At 48.9% G+C, this 14,700-nt stretch overlaps 5 protein-coding genes across 5 annotated transcripts; 2 read left to right on the top strand and 3 right to left on the bottom strand.

The window, feature by feature from the left end:
- Window positions 1-417: 417 nt before the first annotated feature.
- LTR64_006374 (uncharacterized protein) lies at window positions 418-1,620 on the bottom strand (the record flags this gene model as incomplete). Its single annotated transcript, XM_064900705.1, has 3 exons — window positions 418-903; window positions 950-1,036; window positions 1,084-1,620. 3 exons carry the CDS (start codon window positions 1,618-1,620, stop codon window positions 418-420), a joined length of 1,110 nt encoding a protein of 369 aa, XP_064754017.1.
- A 3,153-nt stretch (window positions 1,621-4,773) lies between these two features.
- Window positions 4,774-5,934, bottom strand: LTR64_006373 (uncharacterized protein; the record flags this gene model as incomplete). Its single annotated transcript, XM_064900704.1, has 2 exons — window positions 4,774-5,586; window positions 5,662-5,934. The coding sequence occupies 2 exons, from the start codon at window positions 5,932-5,934 to the stop codon at window positions 4,774-4,776; spliced, it is 1,086 nt and encodes a 361-aa protein (XP_064754016.1).
- A 428-nt stretch (window positions 5,935-6,362) lies between these two features.
- On the bottom strand, window positions 6,363-9,410 carry DIS3 (exosome catalytic subunit dis3; the record flags this gene model as incomplete). Its single annotated transcript, XM_064900703.1, has 1 exon — window positions 6,363-9,410. One exon carries the CDS (start codon window positions 9,408-9,410, stop codon window positions 6,363-6,365), a length of 3,048 nt encoding a protein of 1,015 aa, XP_064754015.1.
- A 1,080-nt stretch (window positions 9,411-10,490) lies between these two features.
- LTR64_006371 (uncharacterized protein) lies at window positions 10,491-11,973 on the top strand (the record flags this gene model as incomplete). Its single annotated transcript, XM_064900702.1, has 4 exons — window positions 10,491-10,543; window positions 10,631-10,961; window positions 11,038-11,456; window positions 11,514-11,973. The coding sequence occupies 4 exons, from the start codon at window positions 10,491-10,493 to the stop codon at window positions 11,971-11,973; spliced, it is 1,263 nt and encodes a 420-aa protein (XP_064754014.1).
- Window positions 11,974-12,744: 771 nt separating this feature from the next.
- On the top strand, window positions 12,745-14,406 carry LTR64_006370 (uncharacterized protein; the record flags this gene model as incomplete). Its single annotated transcript, XM_064900701.1, has 1 exon — window positions 12,745-14,406. One exon carries the CDS (start codon window positions 12,745-12,747, stop codon window positions 14,404-14,406), a length of 1,662 nt encoding a protein of 553 aa, XP_064754013.1.
- Between the last annotated feature and the right edge of the window lie 294 nt (window positions 14,407-14,700).

The raw sequence follows: 14,700 nt of genomic DNA, 5'->3' as shown, positions 1-14,700 counted from the left end.
GTCGCGCGCTATCGTCTTCGAAGGCTTTCGTGGTCCGAAAAGACGTACATATCAGTTGATGAGGCAAATGCATTGCTGACTTGCGATAACTTCGATATAATGACTGCAAGACACGCTCTGCGCCCAGCTGCCGTGTCTCGTTAACAGGCTGCAGGGACCGATTGCATGCTCTCCACGCCCCGCCATGATCCGTCCCAGTGCTATTTTGGGCTTTTAGGTTCGGCTAGGTCATGATCTACATATGTTCTTCCCGGAGAGCTTCCCAATCAGTATAGACATCTGACACCTCATCTAATTAGGGCTATCTGTCGTCTCTCAAGTGCAAGATGAGCTCGAGACGCGATGCAGACCTAGCCAATGTGCTTTGAGCAGTTTTGCAAAGGACGCATGGCTATTTGTGTGCAACATCTGCTGTGACTATTCTTGACTCAAATCTATAACAACTCGTCCCTGCAACTGCATCTTGTCCATCCTCTCGAAGACGTCGGTCAACTTCGACATGGGCTCGACTGTGAAGTGAGTCTTGACTATTCCTCGTGCCGCCATGTGCATTGTCTCTATCGCGTCCTTGCGATTGCCAACAGCACTGCCAACGATGCGCTTCTCCTGCACAAGCATAGAACCTGGATCGGCACCTGCGATAGGTACTGGCTCACCCTCAGGAACACCAACACAGACCAAAGTTCCACCAAAGCGCAACATCTGCAAGGCTTGACCGTATGCTGCATTCGATGCTGTACAGACAACCACACCGGCCGCGCCGAGTCCGTCACTGGAGGCCGCCTTGACGTCTTCCACAAGCTTGGCAGTTCCCTCCTTGTCTCTGCTGTACTTGCTGATGTCGAAGAATGCCTCGGCCCCAAGCCCTCGTACAAACTGTTCCTTTTCGCCAGAGTCGATGCCCTGCCCAGGTCAGTAGGAGATATGTGGATCATGGCAAAGTACTCACAATCATGCGGAATCCCATTCCATTTCCAATTTGAATAGCTAAATGTCCAAGACCACCACCCGCTCCAGGAATCACAATCGTATCACCCTGGAATGTTATTAGCTCGGCATGGTCCCGCATGCTGGTCTACTTACTGGTTGTGCACTCGTCTTTTTCAAACCTGCATAGACCGTCACACCTCCACATAACAGGGGAGCTGCAAGATCGCTTGGAACACCATCAGGTATTGGGGTGACATAGTGTGCTGGTCCCAGAGCATATTGCTGAAAAGTGCCCGGTGTGAAATATCCACTGATCTTTCCACTCAAACAACAGGCATCTTTTCCTGCCAAGCAAGGCATGCAATTACCGCAAGTGCCAGCCATCCATTTGATACCAACACGGTCACCAATCTTGACGCCCGTGTTCTCAGCCCCCGGGCCCAGGGCGACGACCTTGCCCACGCCTTCGTGGCCTCCCACTTGACCTGCTTGAGTAGGAGCTGGTAACCACGTCCACCTGTTGCACATGACAGCCTGGTCGCTGTGGCATACGCCCGAGTGTGTGAGGTTGATAAGAACCTCGCCGACACCTGGCTTTGGCGTCTCGATCGTTTCGATTTTGGTGGAGATCTCGCCGGGCTTGTCGTAGACGATAGCCTTGTGATGTGTTGGAACCTCGACAGAACCCATAGTTGCTGTGGTATGTGATTGAAACGTTACTAGAGACTGTGAATAGTTGCAAGTCGTTCGAGCTGCACGCAAACACGAACAGATGAGGTAGCTGGGCCCAGCTCTGCAACTTCACCTCTTTATACGTGAGCTGCCTGCGCACTCCAATCCCGAGGGGTTGTCATGCCTAGGCATGTCTATGCTCATGTATTGCTTGCGGGGCAAGGTAGGGTTTCACACGTGGCCTGTGTACAATTTGGGGAAGTGAAGCCAGTTTGAGAAGTCAGATCCGATGCGGCTGGTATTACTGCATACCTGAGTCGGTCTGTTTCGATAACTTCCCCTCATGTACTGATACCGCAAACCTGTCGTGCATGCAACACAAGCCCAGCTGTTGAGGATCCTCATAGCGAGCCTAGGATTGTCATTCGCGGACCTGGCCAGCGGGCCGAGGTTAATTTGTTGCTCTGCCATAGCAGGCCTCTTGAGAGATGCAGCTTTGCGGAGAGAAAGGAAGTAAGATCTGCCAAAAGAAACATTTTATTCAATGCTGAAAGTTTGAATCTTTTCGCAGCCACATTGACGCAAGCACTGATCTGCCGACGTGCTAGCCCGGTTGAGCAATTGGTATTGTCAACTTTTATTTGAACTTCGCTGGACAACATCGACGAGTCAACGACAATGATCAACTGCTATGCATTTCTTGTCCGGGTAAGTCCAACTAGTCGTTGATGTGATCCCAAGCAATTCAAATTACGACTTGTGACGGCCAATGATATGGTTGCACCCACGCTGGTGGGTGTAGCACAAGCGACGTCGTCGTGGTTCTTGTCCTACCAACTCGCTTCTGTCTCAACCTGCCTTGTCGCGCTCGTCTCTGAATCTGAATCTGAATCTTACAACACCTCTCCTTTGCATTTCAGTCCTGTTCTTTTCTCCGAAGTGCTCGAAGCTCCTTCGACTGTCTGCACTTCAATTAAATCCCTGACTGGTTATGGCTCAGTTCGATGACCTTTAGGCACGGCCCAGATGGACGGTCGCAGCTTCACTCGCTCTGTCTAACCTCGAGAAAGTATCATCACATTGCAACACCTCATCTGTACCGTTTCGTCAACGCTCCCCCTAACTTGCTATCACTTGTCAAGACCTTTGTTGTGCACAATCCTAAATTGTCTCTTCTTGTGAAAAACTCTCTTCTGTGTGGATCGCTGCAACCTAGTCGTGGCTCCCAAAGATCTAGAAATAATCGAAGACAACATCCGACCCGGAATAGGTGCAACAAATCTCGAAAAAACCTGCATCGAACAACCCGTGGTCCTGGTACACAAGACGACTGCACGAAATAATATCCCTCTATTGTCAAAGCTTGCAGGAGCTGAGGTTTGTCATTAGAAGTTGCTTCCATGCCGAGTACTTTGACTACTTGGTGGACAAGTACAGTGATGGACAACCATTTCTCGCGAATCTCCGGACAATGCATGTGCTGCACGTTACTAATAAGAGATATGGATACGAAATCAATGACTACTTGTCCCTCCTCAGACTGTCTTCGACAGCAAGAGTCCCCACTTGCGGATACCACGTTTTCGAGATGTCGAAGGACGGGATTTTTCCACATGTGAGAGAGAGCTCATACTCAACGATACCGGACTCTATCCAGACGGTCTTACCTCGCTTATTAGGTGCTGTCCGAACCTTGAGATCCTTTACTGTGCGATCGGTAACGATAGTCGAGAGATGGTGAAACTCGCAATCTCACTACAAATCTCAGAAGCACTTTTGCCTCTACGGAACACGCTGCGGATGTTCTACCTGCATGATGCTGTGTATACACTTGAGGAACCTGGCAGATACAATGGGATGTCTGTTGGAAGCTTTGAATGTCTGAACAAATTAGAATTTCTAGGAATCTGGCAAGATGATCTGACAGTGAAGATAAAGGATGAGAAGACTTGGTCCCAGGCAGGACCTTTTGTTCACAAACTGCCAAAGTCTTTGCGAACGCTGTACATCGAGGAGACGAACGATGTGCTGGATCACGACTTGGTCGAACTTGCAAGATCAGCAGCGACTCAACTCCCCAACCTGCAAGTGGTCAAAGTCGATCACGAGGTCGGACTTGGCATACATGGAGTTTTCGAAGAGGCTGGGACGAAGCTTGAGAGACTGAAGGATTGTGAAGCGGAGCTGGCATTTCCTTGCTCCTGGTAGTAGCTGTATGCGTTCGAGATCTCCGAAGTCGTAGTTGGGCTAGTCATTGCAGAGCTGGGTCGAACAGGAACGTATACATTAGATGCATGACCATACAAGCACGATCTCGTGGTTGAGATTGATGGCGCGCGACCACCGCGACCTGACGACTACCATCTCCATACATTTGGAGCGTCAAGTCCGCCTTGGACACAATGAATTAGTTCGGGGGAAAACGCAACGTGAATTTTGTGTTCGTGTATGAACCTAAGGCTATAGAGAGCTTGCCTAGATGCGCTTCATTGAGCCAAAATGACTTTTCATAGTCAATTACTGCCTGGGGCTTCTGGCAGGGGCTGCCTGTAACGAGCTCGATGACGCTTGCGGGAGCACGTTCGAGACACGTGCTCCGAACAAAGCCAACAAGAGATTATTCGCATTCTCTGCGATTGACACACTTCTTTCTTTTTTTCATTTTCTTTTTCATTCTGCTGGACAAACTTACAAATCCGGGTCATTGTGCAATATCGACTACCTTTTGGCTGACCTGTCGTCCTTGTTATGGTGCCATGTAATTGGTGCCTCGTGCTGCCAGTATGCCGCGTGGCAGTCAAACCTCCTGCTATTTGTACTGGTTGACAATTCATAGTCCAGCTTGACTTGAGGCTTCAGCTCATCAAGTCGTACCCATCACTTCGTCTGATCATGCTTATACTCATCATACGAGGGCTTTGTCGTTACAAGGCTTTTGCTATTACTTACGGTACCGGCGTACCCTCAATAAGATTGGCGCCGACGGAGGTAATCGCTCAATGTCACAATACAAACGAGCTTGACTCATTCCATATGGAAATTTCTGCTCTGAGCAGCATGCACAACTCTTTCAGGTCGGCAGTAATGTTACAGATGCCACTAACGAGGGTCGCTGGTTGCTGCACATGTAGATATAGGGAGTGGCGCAGTGAACAGATCGTCTTGCGTCTTTCATGTCAAGTAATGTCCGAGAATCATGGCAAGCATTCGTCCAATGCTCCAGTTTCCCGCAAGAGGAGGGCGCTTCGGCAATGTCTCGGCCTCGTTGAGCTTCGGCTCGAACTTTGCGGCTTCTGACCGTTCCAACACGGACGAAGGTGTAGAGAACGTGGGAAACATAATTGCTGTTGGTGGTCGATGTGTGGGCATAGGGCGACAGTTCCATTCTGATATCCTGTCTCTGTCGTTCCATCTCTTAGTTGTTGCAAGCGGCTCCTCGACATGCTCCATACAATCCAGAACAAGTAAGCCAAAAACAGCATCCGACCTAATCCAATTTTCAACCCATTCGCTGTGGCACCGTCTGAGCTTCTTATAGCTATCAGCCACTTTTTGTGCTATGACACGTTTCAGGTCGTCGTCCCTATTCATCAGCATCTTGAGGGAGGTCGTGCAGATCTTGATCAAAGTCTCGTGGTCCAGCTTCCTGTCACCAAGACTATTCAAGACGCGATTTCGGAGTTTGGCAATGCCATACTTGTCGGCCATGATGTACATCTCTATATCTGTGTCTGTTGCACTCCAGCGACGGTCGATCAGCTTGTCAACAGTATAGTTCTCGACGTGCTTGTTCGTTTGCATGATCTGAGACAGAGTTACACTGCTCGCTTGTTTTGACTGCGGTCGGGTTGAGTCGCCGTTCTCAGGTCGCTTGCAGAATCGTGCTTGCGTGTAATCGTACGAGCCTGTGTAAAAGAACTGTATCGTTCTGCCTACCATCCATGGTTCATCATCGTGAAGGTATACGCAGTGATCTTGTGTTTCCTTGAACGATTGCGTCAGTTCTTAATCAGTCACAATTAAGGTCAAGGTATGGAATTTGTTGGTCACATAACTTACCTGCCAGTTTCCACTGACAACAAGGCTGAAGAATCTAGAATATTTACTAAGCACGTCTGAATGTACCCTCCACACATAAGTGCCCAGGCGTATTTCGAAATTTGTGTCCGTCTGCAAGGTAGCGACTAGCACTCTATGAGGCCAGCCAGGCTTCGAGATTAGCCAGGTCTGTGCTTCATGTTGCTGAATAGGTATATCTATAGGAAACGTGGCTGGGTTGGTAAAACTGGCGAGGGGAAATAGGTGGATGGTCGCCCAATGTCCTGTGGTCATTGCTCCAGAATACCAAGTACATCTCACAATATTTTGTGTGATCACTGTACAACATCGGGTTATGCAGACCGATTCAAGTAGTTATGGAAGGCACGTTTGACAAACGCGGCAAATAGGCAGGAAGTAGGCAACTGTCGCCAAACCTTTAGGCTTCTCCACTCACTAACGGAGTTTGCTAAGCATTTCATCACATAAACTCGGCAGAAGAATACGATAGCCATAAACTCAGCCTGGCTCTACGGATGACAGCGTCGGCGACCAGCACAATGTAGAGGACGATCAGATGTGGCCGCAGACTAAAAAGACAAGCTAGAGAACAACCTCTTCGTGCCTTTTACCTAGGTTTTAGCAATTTCCTTTCTCCGCAAGGTGTTCCTGCATTGACCTCATTCACTACTATGTACCTCAACCGTTCATGAATTCCAGTCTTAGGCAAGGACCACCATTCTGACGCGTCTTTTCCCTTTTTCACGAGCACCACCCTTCTCCTCCGAGCTCACACGTACCTTTAGTTGCTGGAAAAGCTCAAACGTCTGGCTGTTCAAGTCCTTCTTCGATTTCTCAAAGACTGTCAGTGCATAATTCTCTGGTTGGAATTCGCTTTCCTTTCTCTCCAAGTCTCCATCCTTTTGGCTCTTTGCATCTTTACCTGTCTGCTTTTTCGGACTCAGTTCGAAGTCCTCAAGTCGCACAATACCTTCAATACCGAACTTCGGCACAAACACGACGATACCATTTTCGAATACTCGCATGACATAGCCGTCTTCGATAACGCCCTCGCCACCCACTTTCACTTGGCGCTGCTTTAGTGCTTGTCCTACATAATACTCAATGCTGGCTCGTCCAGCATGCTGTGCATTACGATGTCGGAAGTTGAGATTGCGGCAGACATTTTCCAACTTGTTCTTGTTTCGGAGACCTTCGTCGACAGTTTCAGAGCCCTGACCTTCGTAGCTGATAGCATATGCTAGTTGGCGATGTACAAGCAAGTCAGCATATCGACGGATGGGAGAAGTGAAATGTGTGTAGATTTCCGATGCCAATCCATAATGACGAAACTCCGGTTCAGCGTGTGAACCACTGCAGAAATACTCGGCACTTGTCATGCAACGTGTGGCAAGGATACGGATGAGCGTGTTAAAGAAAGGATGTGCTGAGTCCACACATTTGTCGAGACTGTCGGCTAGTGCTCTTGACGAAGAGACGTCGAGCTCGAACCCACGCATACGCTTGAGTTGATCACTAAGTTCAGCGAAATTGGAGGCTGGAGGCGTCGCATGCCGTCTGAGAAGTGCTGTTTGAGGAAACACAGACTGGATCTTGGTTGCGACCGTAATGTTGGCAAGCAACATGAATTCTTCGACCAGGCTGTTTGTCTCAAGACTGGCCTTTGTCTTGACGTCCGCGAGAGGATCAGCCGTTTCGTCGCCTGCCATCTCTGATGATTCGATACGCACTTCTGGACTCGAGAGATTGAGAGCTCCAGCTGCCATACGCTTTGCACGAAGCAGCTTTGAAAGTCGGAGCAGATGGCGCATGCCTTGTGTAAGATCATCCTGAGCCGCAGTGTCGTCAATACGCTTTTGGGCTTTCTCGTAGGAGAAACCTTCGCGAGAATAGATCACAGACTTAGTGAAGTTTGCATTCACTATCTCCGCCTCAGGAGTTAGCTCCCAGATAGTCGAAAAGGCATAACGTTCAACATTGGGCTTCAGGGAGCACAAGTCGGTACCCAGTAGCATTGGTAGCATGTCGATACGTTTGTCGACCAGGTAGACGGTAGTGCCACGAGCTGTCGCTTCAGCGTCCATAGGATTGTTGGGACGAACAAAATGTGACACATCGGCGATATGTACGCCAACCTCAAAGTTCCCATTTGGTAATTGTCGAGCATGTAGAGCATCATCAATGTCTTGACATCCAGGAGGATCGATCGAGCAAACCAGGAGTTCACGCAGATCTTGCCTGCCTTTCCAACCAGGATCTGATTTGTCTTGAGGTACTTTCCAGTCGTGACCCTCAGATGGAAGACAGTCAAGTACAGCTTTGGGAAAAGGTCTGTACTGAACATCATATTCCAGCAGCAACGCTTCGGTCTCGGCCTCTTTTGTTTCAAGTTCGCCCAGAGACCTCAAGAAGTGGCCAGATGGGTATCGACTGTCACGATCCCACGCATCGATCGTAGCCACAACTCTTTTGCCAACCAATTCATCCACCTGCCTGGTTCGCATCCGAATCTTCGGTATCTTCCTGTCCATCGGTACTAAGAAGACGGTTTGCTGACGATTGCCAGTGCCGGATCCAGCGTCCACAGTACCAACATATTGCCGCCAGCTTCGTCTCATGACACCTACGACTTTAGCAGTGGGCTGGGCACGATCAGCACCGGACTGATGAGCTTTCTTCACCTCATTCTGCAGAGCCGCGCGTTCTGCCTCCGTTACGATATCTTGAGGAGAGTCTTCATCATCAGCGCCCTCATTCCTGTTCATAACGTCTTCGTCAATGATCTTCGACGAGGGCTGCTTCCACTGGTCTTTAGGCAGAACTTCGACAACGACCACATCACCGGAGACTGATCGGTTACTGCTTTCTCGACCGAGGATAAGGAGTGGCTTGTTAAAGGCTGGTACCTTGACCGTACCCTCCAGATAGTTATACTGAGAAACATGGAAAACACCCTGGTGCAGAGTGCTTTGCTTCAAGCCGGTCTGTACACGTGATTGGGTGTAGTATTCTGGGTAGATGAGCTCCCCTTGTGGTGCTCTGTGCTGGCTCTCAGGGATCAGATCTAGCAGATGCTCTGCATTATCGAGACCACTGATATACTCCTTCAGAGAGTACACTTGCAATCCCTCAGCCTTGGCCTTTCTTCTGTTCTCGGCATCGTTGGTAATAATTACGATAGCGGGCGTACTCTTCTTAGCCATCGTTTTTAGATGAGTTGCGTACCACTCCGCACTTTTCCTGATTGCCCGATCATTCCTGTCGTTCACGGTTTCTCCTTCTCCTCTCAGTACATTGGTCTCGGCCCGAAACTCGTTGAAAAATAGATAGAACCTCTTCTCTTCGCTTCTCACTAAACTCATAACACGGTTGTAGATAGGCAGGGATCGATTGCGCAACTCTTCGAGGACAGTCTGAAGAACAATTACATCGTAGAACGCGTCGCTGTGTTCGAGTAAATCTATGCCTGTAAGCAGAATATTTGTGTCAGGCACAGTGTAGTGGCCATCAGGGAATGTTTTCGTTTTCGTAGGTGACCGCGAAAGAACAGGTTTAGGGACATTGCCACTGGCATCCGCTGCAGCATTTGCAGCGCAAGACGAACATAGCTGCGAAGAGCAGGAAATGTCTTTGCGTAGATACTGCTCCCGTACCACTTTCTGTACACGACCACTTTTCAGAGATCGTATGAAGACTTTGGAAGATATGTTGGCGGTGCTGTCACCCAGACTACGCTTTAGGCTCCTCATCGAGAAGATTGATGGCACAGAATAATTCTCTGATAGCAGGAGAATCAGCGACGTGTGTAGGATTTCCAACGACTGCTGCGAATATTTGTTGCTCTTGTCCTGACGTGCCTGGGTAAGGCATCCAGCGTGAGCTCTTCAAGGCAGGAATTAATGTGGTGCTTTTTCGTGGACAATCGTTATTCAACGAAACTTTCCGCTCTCCAGATAGACAAGCATTACAAGCTTATGTGGAGTATAAACAGTAATTCGCGTGTATTTGATGAGACGCCTTTGGCACCCACCAGTCAACTGGATGCTTTATCTTCCATTGGCGTCGTCCATGTGACGATGAAGTTTTACCAAGACTGACCTTGCTTGGTAACAACTACTAAGCAAGATAAAGAAGAGCTAGCTCATATTGGACGCGATCTACCACATATATCCGCTTATCTTGCAATGGCATCATCGGTGCTTTGTATGAGCTGTCGCGTACTACCCTACTCGACATTCACGTGCGGGTGTTACTGACCTACAACATTTTCGAGTTTCCGAATTCTGCTCTCCTTCCAAACCCAGCACGGCTTCTACCATCGCTCACCATGCTGACCGTTCTGCGTCTTGTAGCCTGCCTGTCGTCTCTGAGTCGATCACTGGTGCATGGGCTACCAACACTGAGTGAGCGCCAAGCTTCTGCTCATAGAGGTGCCGTGGCTAGCGAGAGCGATATCTGTAGCAGGATTGGAACTGATATCCTTGGAAATGGTGGCAATGCTGCTGACGCCCTTGTTGGTACTGTATTCTGCATTGGGGTGGTCGGTATGTATCACTCTGGAATAGGTGGTGGTGGTTTCGTCTTGGTGCGTGCGCCAAATGGCTCTTACGAGTTCATTGATTTCCGTGAAACAGCTCCAGCAGCTGCGTTCCAGGATATGTATAACAACAATACGAACTTGAGCATATTCGGTGGTCTCGCAAGGTATGTTTCGAGCGAAATGCTGCCTCCTGTATATTAGGCTTATTAGTGAAAGTGGTGTACCTGGCGAGGTTCGAGGACTGCAGAAGATACACGAGCAGTATGGCTCGCTTCCCTGGAGCGATGTCATGCAAGGCGCTATTCGCACCGCACGCTATGGCTGGAATGTTACTGCAGACTTGTAAGCGTCTCCGAAGACATCAAAACAGGCTTCACTCTGATCGAGAGCGTGATCATGGTCCTCATCCTGAACTGATACAGCATATAGGGTCAGATATATGCGCTCAGCCAATTCCTCCGCACAAGTGCCCAACTTTCTGTGTGTGGAGCCAGCATGGGCAATCGATTTTTGTCCAAATGGGACTTTGGTCGGACTAGGGGACACGATCTCCAGAAGGAGGTATGCGGATACTCTTGAGACCATTGCAATAGAAGGTCCAGACGCCTTCTACTCACCCAAAAGTGCTATTGCGCAAGCCACTATTGCAGCATTACGAGCAGCGAATGGCACCATGACTTTGACAGACCTGGCGAATTATACTGTAGCTGTTCGGCCCGTCAACAACATCACCTATGGTGACTACCACATCTTTGGTACAGTGAGTACCCGCCTGCTCTCTACCAAGTCCGTTCATGAGCTTGTCTGAGACTACTTTCTGAGGTAACACTCGACAGAGTGCACCAAGTTCGGGTGCCATCGTCCTGTCGACCCTAAATACCGTCTCTGGCTATAACGATTTCTTTACCGCGGAAACCACGAATCTCAGCACTCACAGGCTCGATGAAGCTATGAGGTTTGCTTATGCTGCAAGGACGGAATTTGGGGATCCATTGTTCGTGGCTAATATGTCACGGTATGAGCAGGAATTATTGTTGCCAGCTACAGGAGTGGATATACGTGCAAAAATATCCGATACTCGAACCTTCAATGTCTCTTACTATGACCCATCTGGCCTAGAGTCGCTGGAGACCCCCGGCACGTCCGCTATCGTGACTGCGGATGCAGATGGTATGGCAATATCACTCACTACAACGGTCAATCTCCTTTTCGGCTCAAATCTCATTGTGCCTGAGACTGGGGTGATAATGAACAAGTGAGTCTGCTCGGACGCCTCCTACCTGAAACAGTTTTCCAGCTAACTTACGTCAAGTGAAATGAACGACTTCTCCATACCGGGTTCCTCGAATGCTTTTGGATATATCCCATCGCCGTCCAATTATATACGTCCAGGCAAACGTCCGCTTTCCTCAATCTCACCAGTGATCGCTGACTTTGGCATGAACCGAACGCTATATTTCCTCACCAGTTCAGCAGGTGGCTCACGAATCATCACAGCGAACATTCAGAATCTCGTTAATGTCCTTGATAAGAATTTGACAGCCCCACAAGCTCTTGCTCAACCAAGATTTCATGACCAGCTCGTGAGTCAAGTCAGTTTTGAGTACACGTATGATAACGAGACGACTGCCTATTTGAGATCACTTGGTGCCAACATTACTTGGGTTGCTCCAGGTCAGAGTACAGCTCAAGGTATAAGAAGATTACCTAATGGTACTTTTGAAGCAGCAGGTGAACCGAGACAACTAAACTCCGGAGGGTTTGCTGTATGAAGAACACTATGTGTCCATTCATAGTACAGGGACAGTGAAGAACATGGTGGCTCGGTGATATGGGGACAATCACTGCATTCATCGAAGCGACCTCCAACACGAGTGTCTACGTTATCAAAGGAGTGTAAAATTGCTGTGGAGTGTCCAGAAACATTGCTTAAGTCCGAGTATGTCGACGTGGTGAGAACCGAGGTATTCACAAGCACTTATGCATTTTTGTGCAACTGATAATAAATCACCAAATCATCACTCTTACCACCTTTGGCTAGTAGTACCATGTCTTAGTGAGCTTAGCTAGGCTTTATCGTGCTGTCATTTGATCAGGGGGTGCAGGTGGATCGCGTAAGTATGCAACTACCAGAGACAAACAAAACACAAGCATCGCGATTTACCCGAGCCGACTGTGGGGTTCACTTTCTAAACAAAAGAACGTGATTACCTTCCACGGACATTCCGTGAGATGCAAGAGGAAAGCCTTCCACGGCCCTTCCTTTGGGCAAGAGAAGTAGTTCTTGCCTTTACAATACTTCGTCTTCTCACGTATATAAGCGATAATAGCCCTCGAATCACGCTTCAACATCGGACTGCAGTGCACTTTCACACTTAACAAGTTCTTTCCTCCAAGGGATCCAAAACTCGTACTAGACCATATAGAGATCTCAAGGATCTTTCTCTCGTCACTCAAGCACGGTGCTTTGATCTGGGACGAGTGTTTGTTAATCTCACCTTTTCCGAGGAGAAATCGAATTTCTTCACAATCCGTCGATTGAGATGACAAGCGAACAGCACAAATTGTCACTAGGTGGCAATGGCACCTCTTCACATACACGAAACACATCATCTTCGAGACTTTCGAGAACAAACTCGTCCTTGTCTAGCAATGGCAACGATCTCGAAAAGGGCCACCACAGCCATCCTGACTCTGATCACGATAATCAGCGTGCAATACCTGTGATCGACACCACAGACACGGCCGTGGAGGAGAACGAAAAGGACACCATCTCCCGGGTCGTTAGTGTGACGACCGGAAACGTTGTTGATTGGAATAACGCATCGGATCCACGACGCCCAATAAACTGGACTCCAAAGAAGAAGTGGATGAACATCTCAGTCATATCTGTCCTCACATTCCTTACACCGTTAGCATCGTCGATGGTCGCACCTGCTGTTCCTAGCATGATGCGAGATTTTAGATCAACTGATACTACGATAGCCTCGTTCATAGTCTCGATATACATCCTCGGCTACGCGGTTGGACCCTTGTTTATTGCGCCCCTATCGGAAATCTATGGCAGACTATACATCTACCACGTTTGCAATATTTCGTTCATCATTTGGAACATGGCTTGCGCACTGGCACCAACCTCATCAATTGCTTCCCTCCTCATCTTCCGCCTGTTGGCTGGAATTGCAGGATCTTGTCCCATCACGATTTTTGCTGGCAGTATCGCCGATGTCTTCATCCAGGAAAAGCGTGGTGGTGCCATGGCTATTGCTGCACTAGGCCCGTTGGTCGGACCTGTCATTGGACCAGTTGCAGGCGGGTTCCTCTCTGAAGCTGCTGGATGGCGATGGGTATACTGGGTTATCACCATCGCAGCTGGCGTGACCGCAGTAGGGTCGATCATCCTTCAGCGAGAGACTTACGAGCCAATCCTACTTCAAAAGCTCACGGACAAGCTGAAGAAGGAGACCAGCAACCCGCATCTCCGCAGCAAGCTCGATAACGGCTTGAGCAAGAAGGAGATGTTCAAGCGAGCCATAATTCGTCCCACGAAAATGCTCGTCAGATCTCCTATCGTGCTAAGCCTCTCTGTCTACATTGCTGTCGTTTATGGATACCTCTACTTGCTTTTCACCACCCTCACGCCCGTATTTGAAGGAACGTACGGATTCGGACCCGGACCTGTGGGCCTGGTGTTTCTTGGTATCGGAGTCGGGTCATTTGCTGGACTTGTTATTTTCGGCATAATGAGCGACAGACTGCTCAAAAGCCTGACAAAACGGTCTGGCACCGACGAGATGAAGCCCGAGTATCGTCTGCCTCCTCTGTTACCTGCGAGTCTAATCATTCCGATTGGACTCTTCTGGTATGGTTGGTCTGTTGAGAATGCCAGCAAAGTACACTGGATTGTACCGATTATAGGAACAGCGTTAGTAGGAATTGGGATGATCGGAAGCATGATGGCTTCTCAAACCTACCTTGTGGACGCCTTCACCGTACATGCCGCGAGTGCGATAGCTGCCAATACCGTTTTGAGGAGTCTGGTCGGAGCCTTCCTGCCGTTGGCAGGGCCCAAGCTGTACGATTCCTTAGGTCTAGGCTGGGGCAACAGTCTACTTGCGTTTATTGCACTGGCGTTGTCGCCTATGGCGTGGATTTTCTATCGCTACGGTGAAATGATACGGAAGAGATATGCCGTTGAGTTCTGATTAACGTATAGGTTTGCAATGGACAGCATCTTCAGAACAGTTTAACGATACCCATGATCCCGATGGTCTGTGTTTTTTGACTACGTATGTACTCAAATCGAGGGTCCTGGTGATCAGGACAGGTCAGTTCGAGATTTGAGGCTTGCTGTGTTGCGTGTGGCTATGCACAATAATGGTCAAGAATGTCTGAATCTGAGCACTGAGCACTGAGCACTGAGCACTGAGCACTGAAACACCATGGGTGTCAAGAGCATGAGGAAGTGAATCTCTTGGATGTCTTCGATGAGAGACCGC

This window comes from Lithohypha guttulata (genome assembly GCF_036872675.1).
Source record: "Lithohypha guttulata strain CCFEE 5908 chromosome Unknown scaffold_4, whole genome shotgun sequence".
Classification (NCBI taxonomy): domain Eukaryota; kingdom Fungi; phylum Ascomycota; class Eurotiomycetes; order Chaetothyriales; family Trichomeriaceae; genus Lithohypha; species Lithohypha guttulata.
This window is presented reverse-complemented; position numbering and strand designations above follow the sequence as displayed.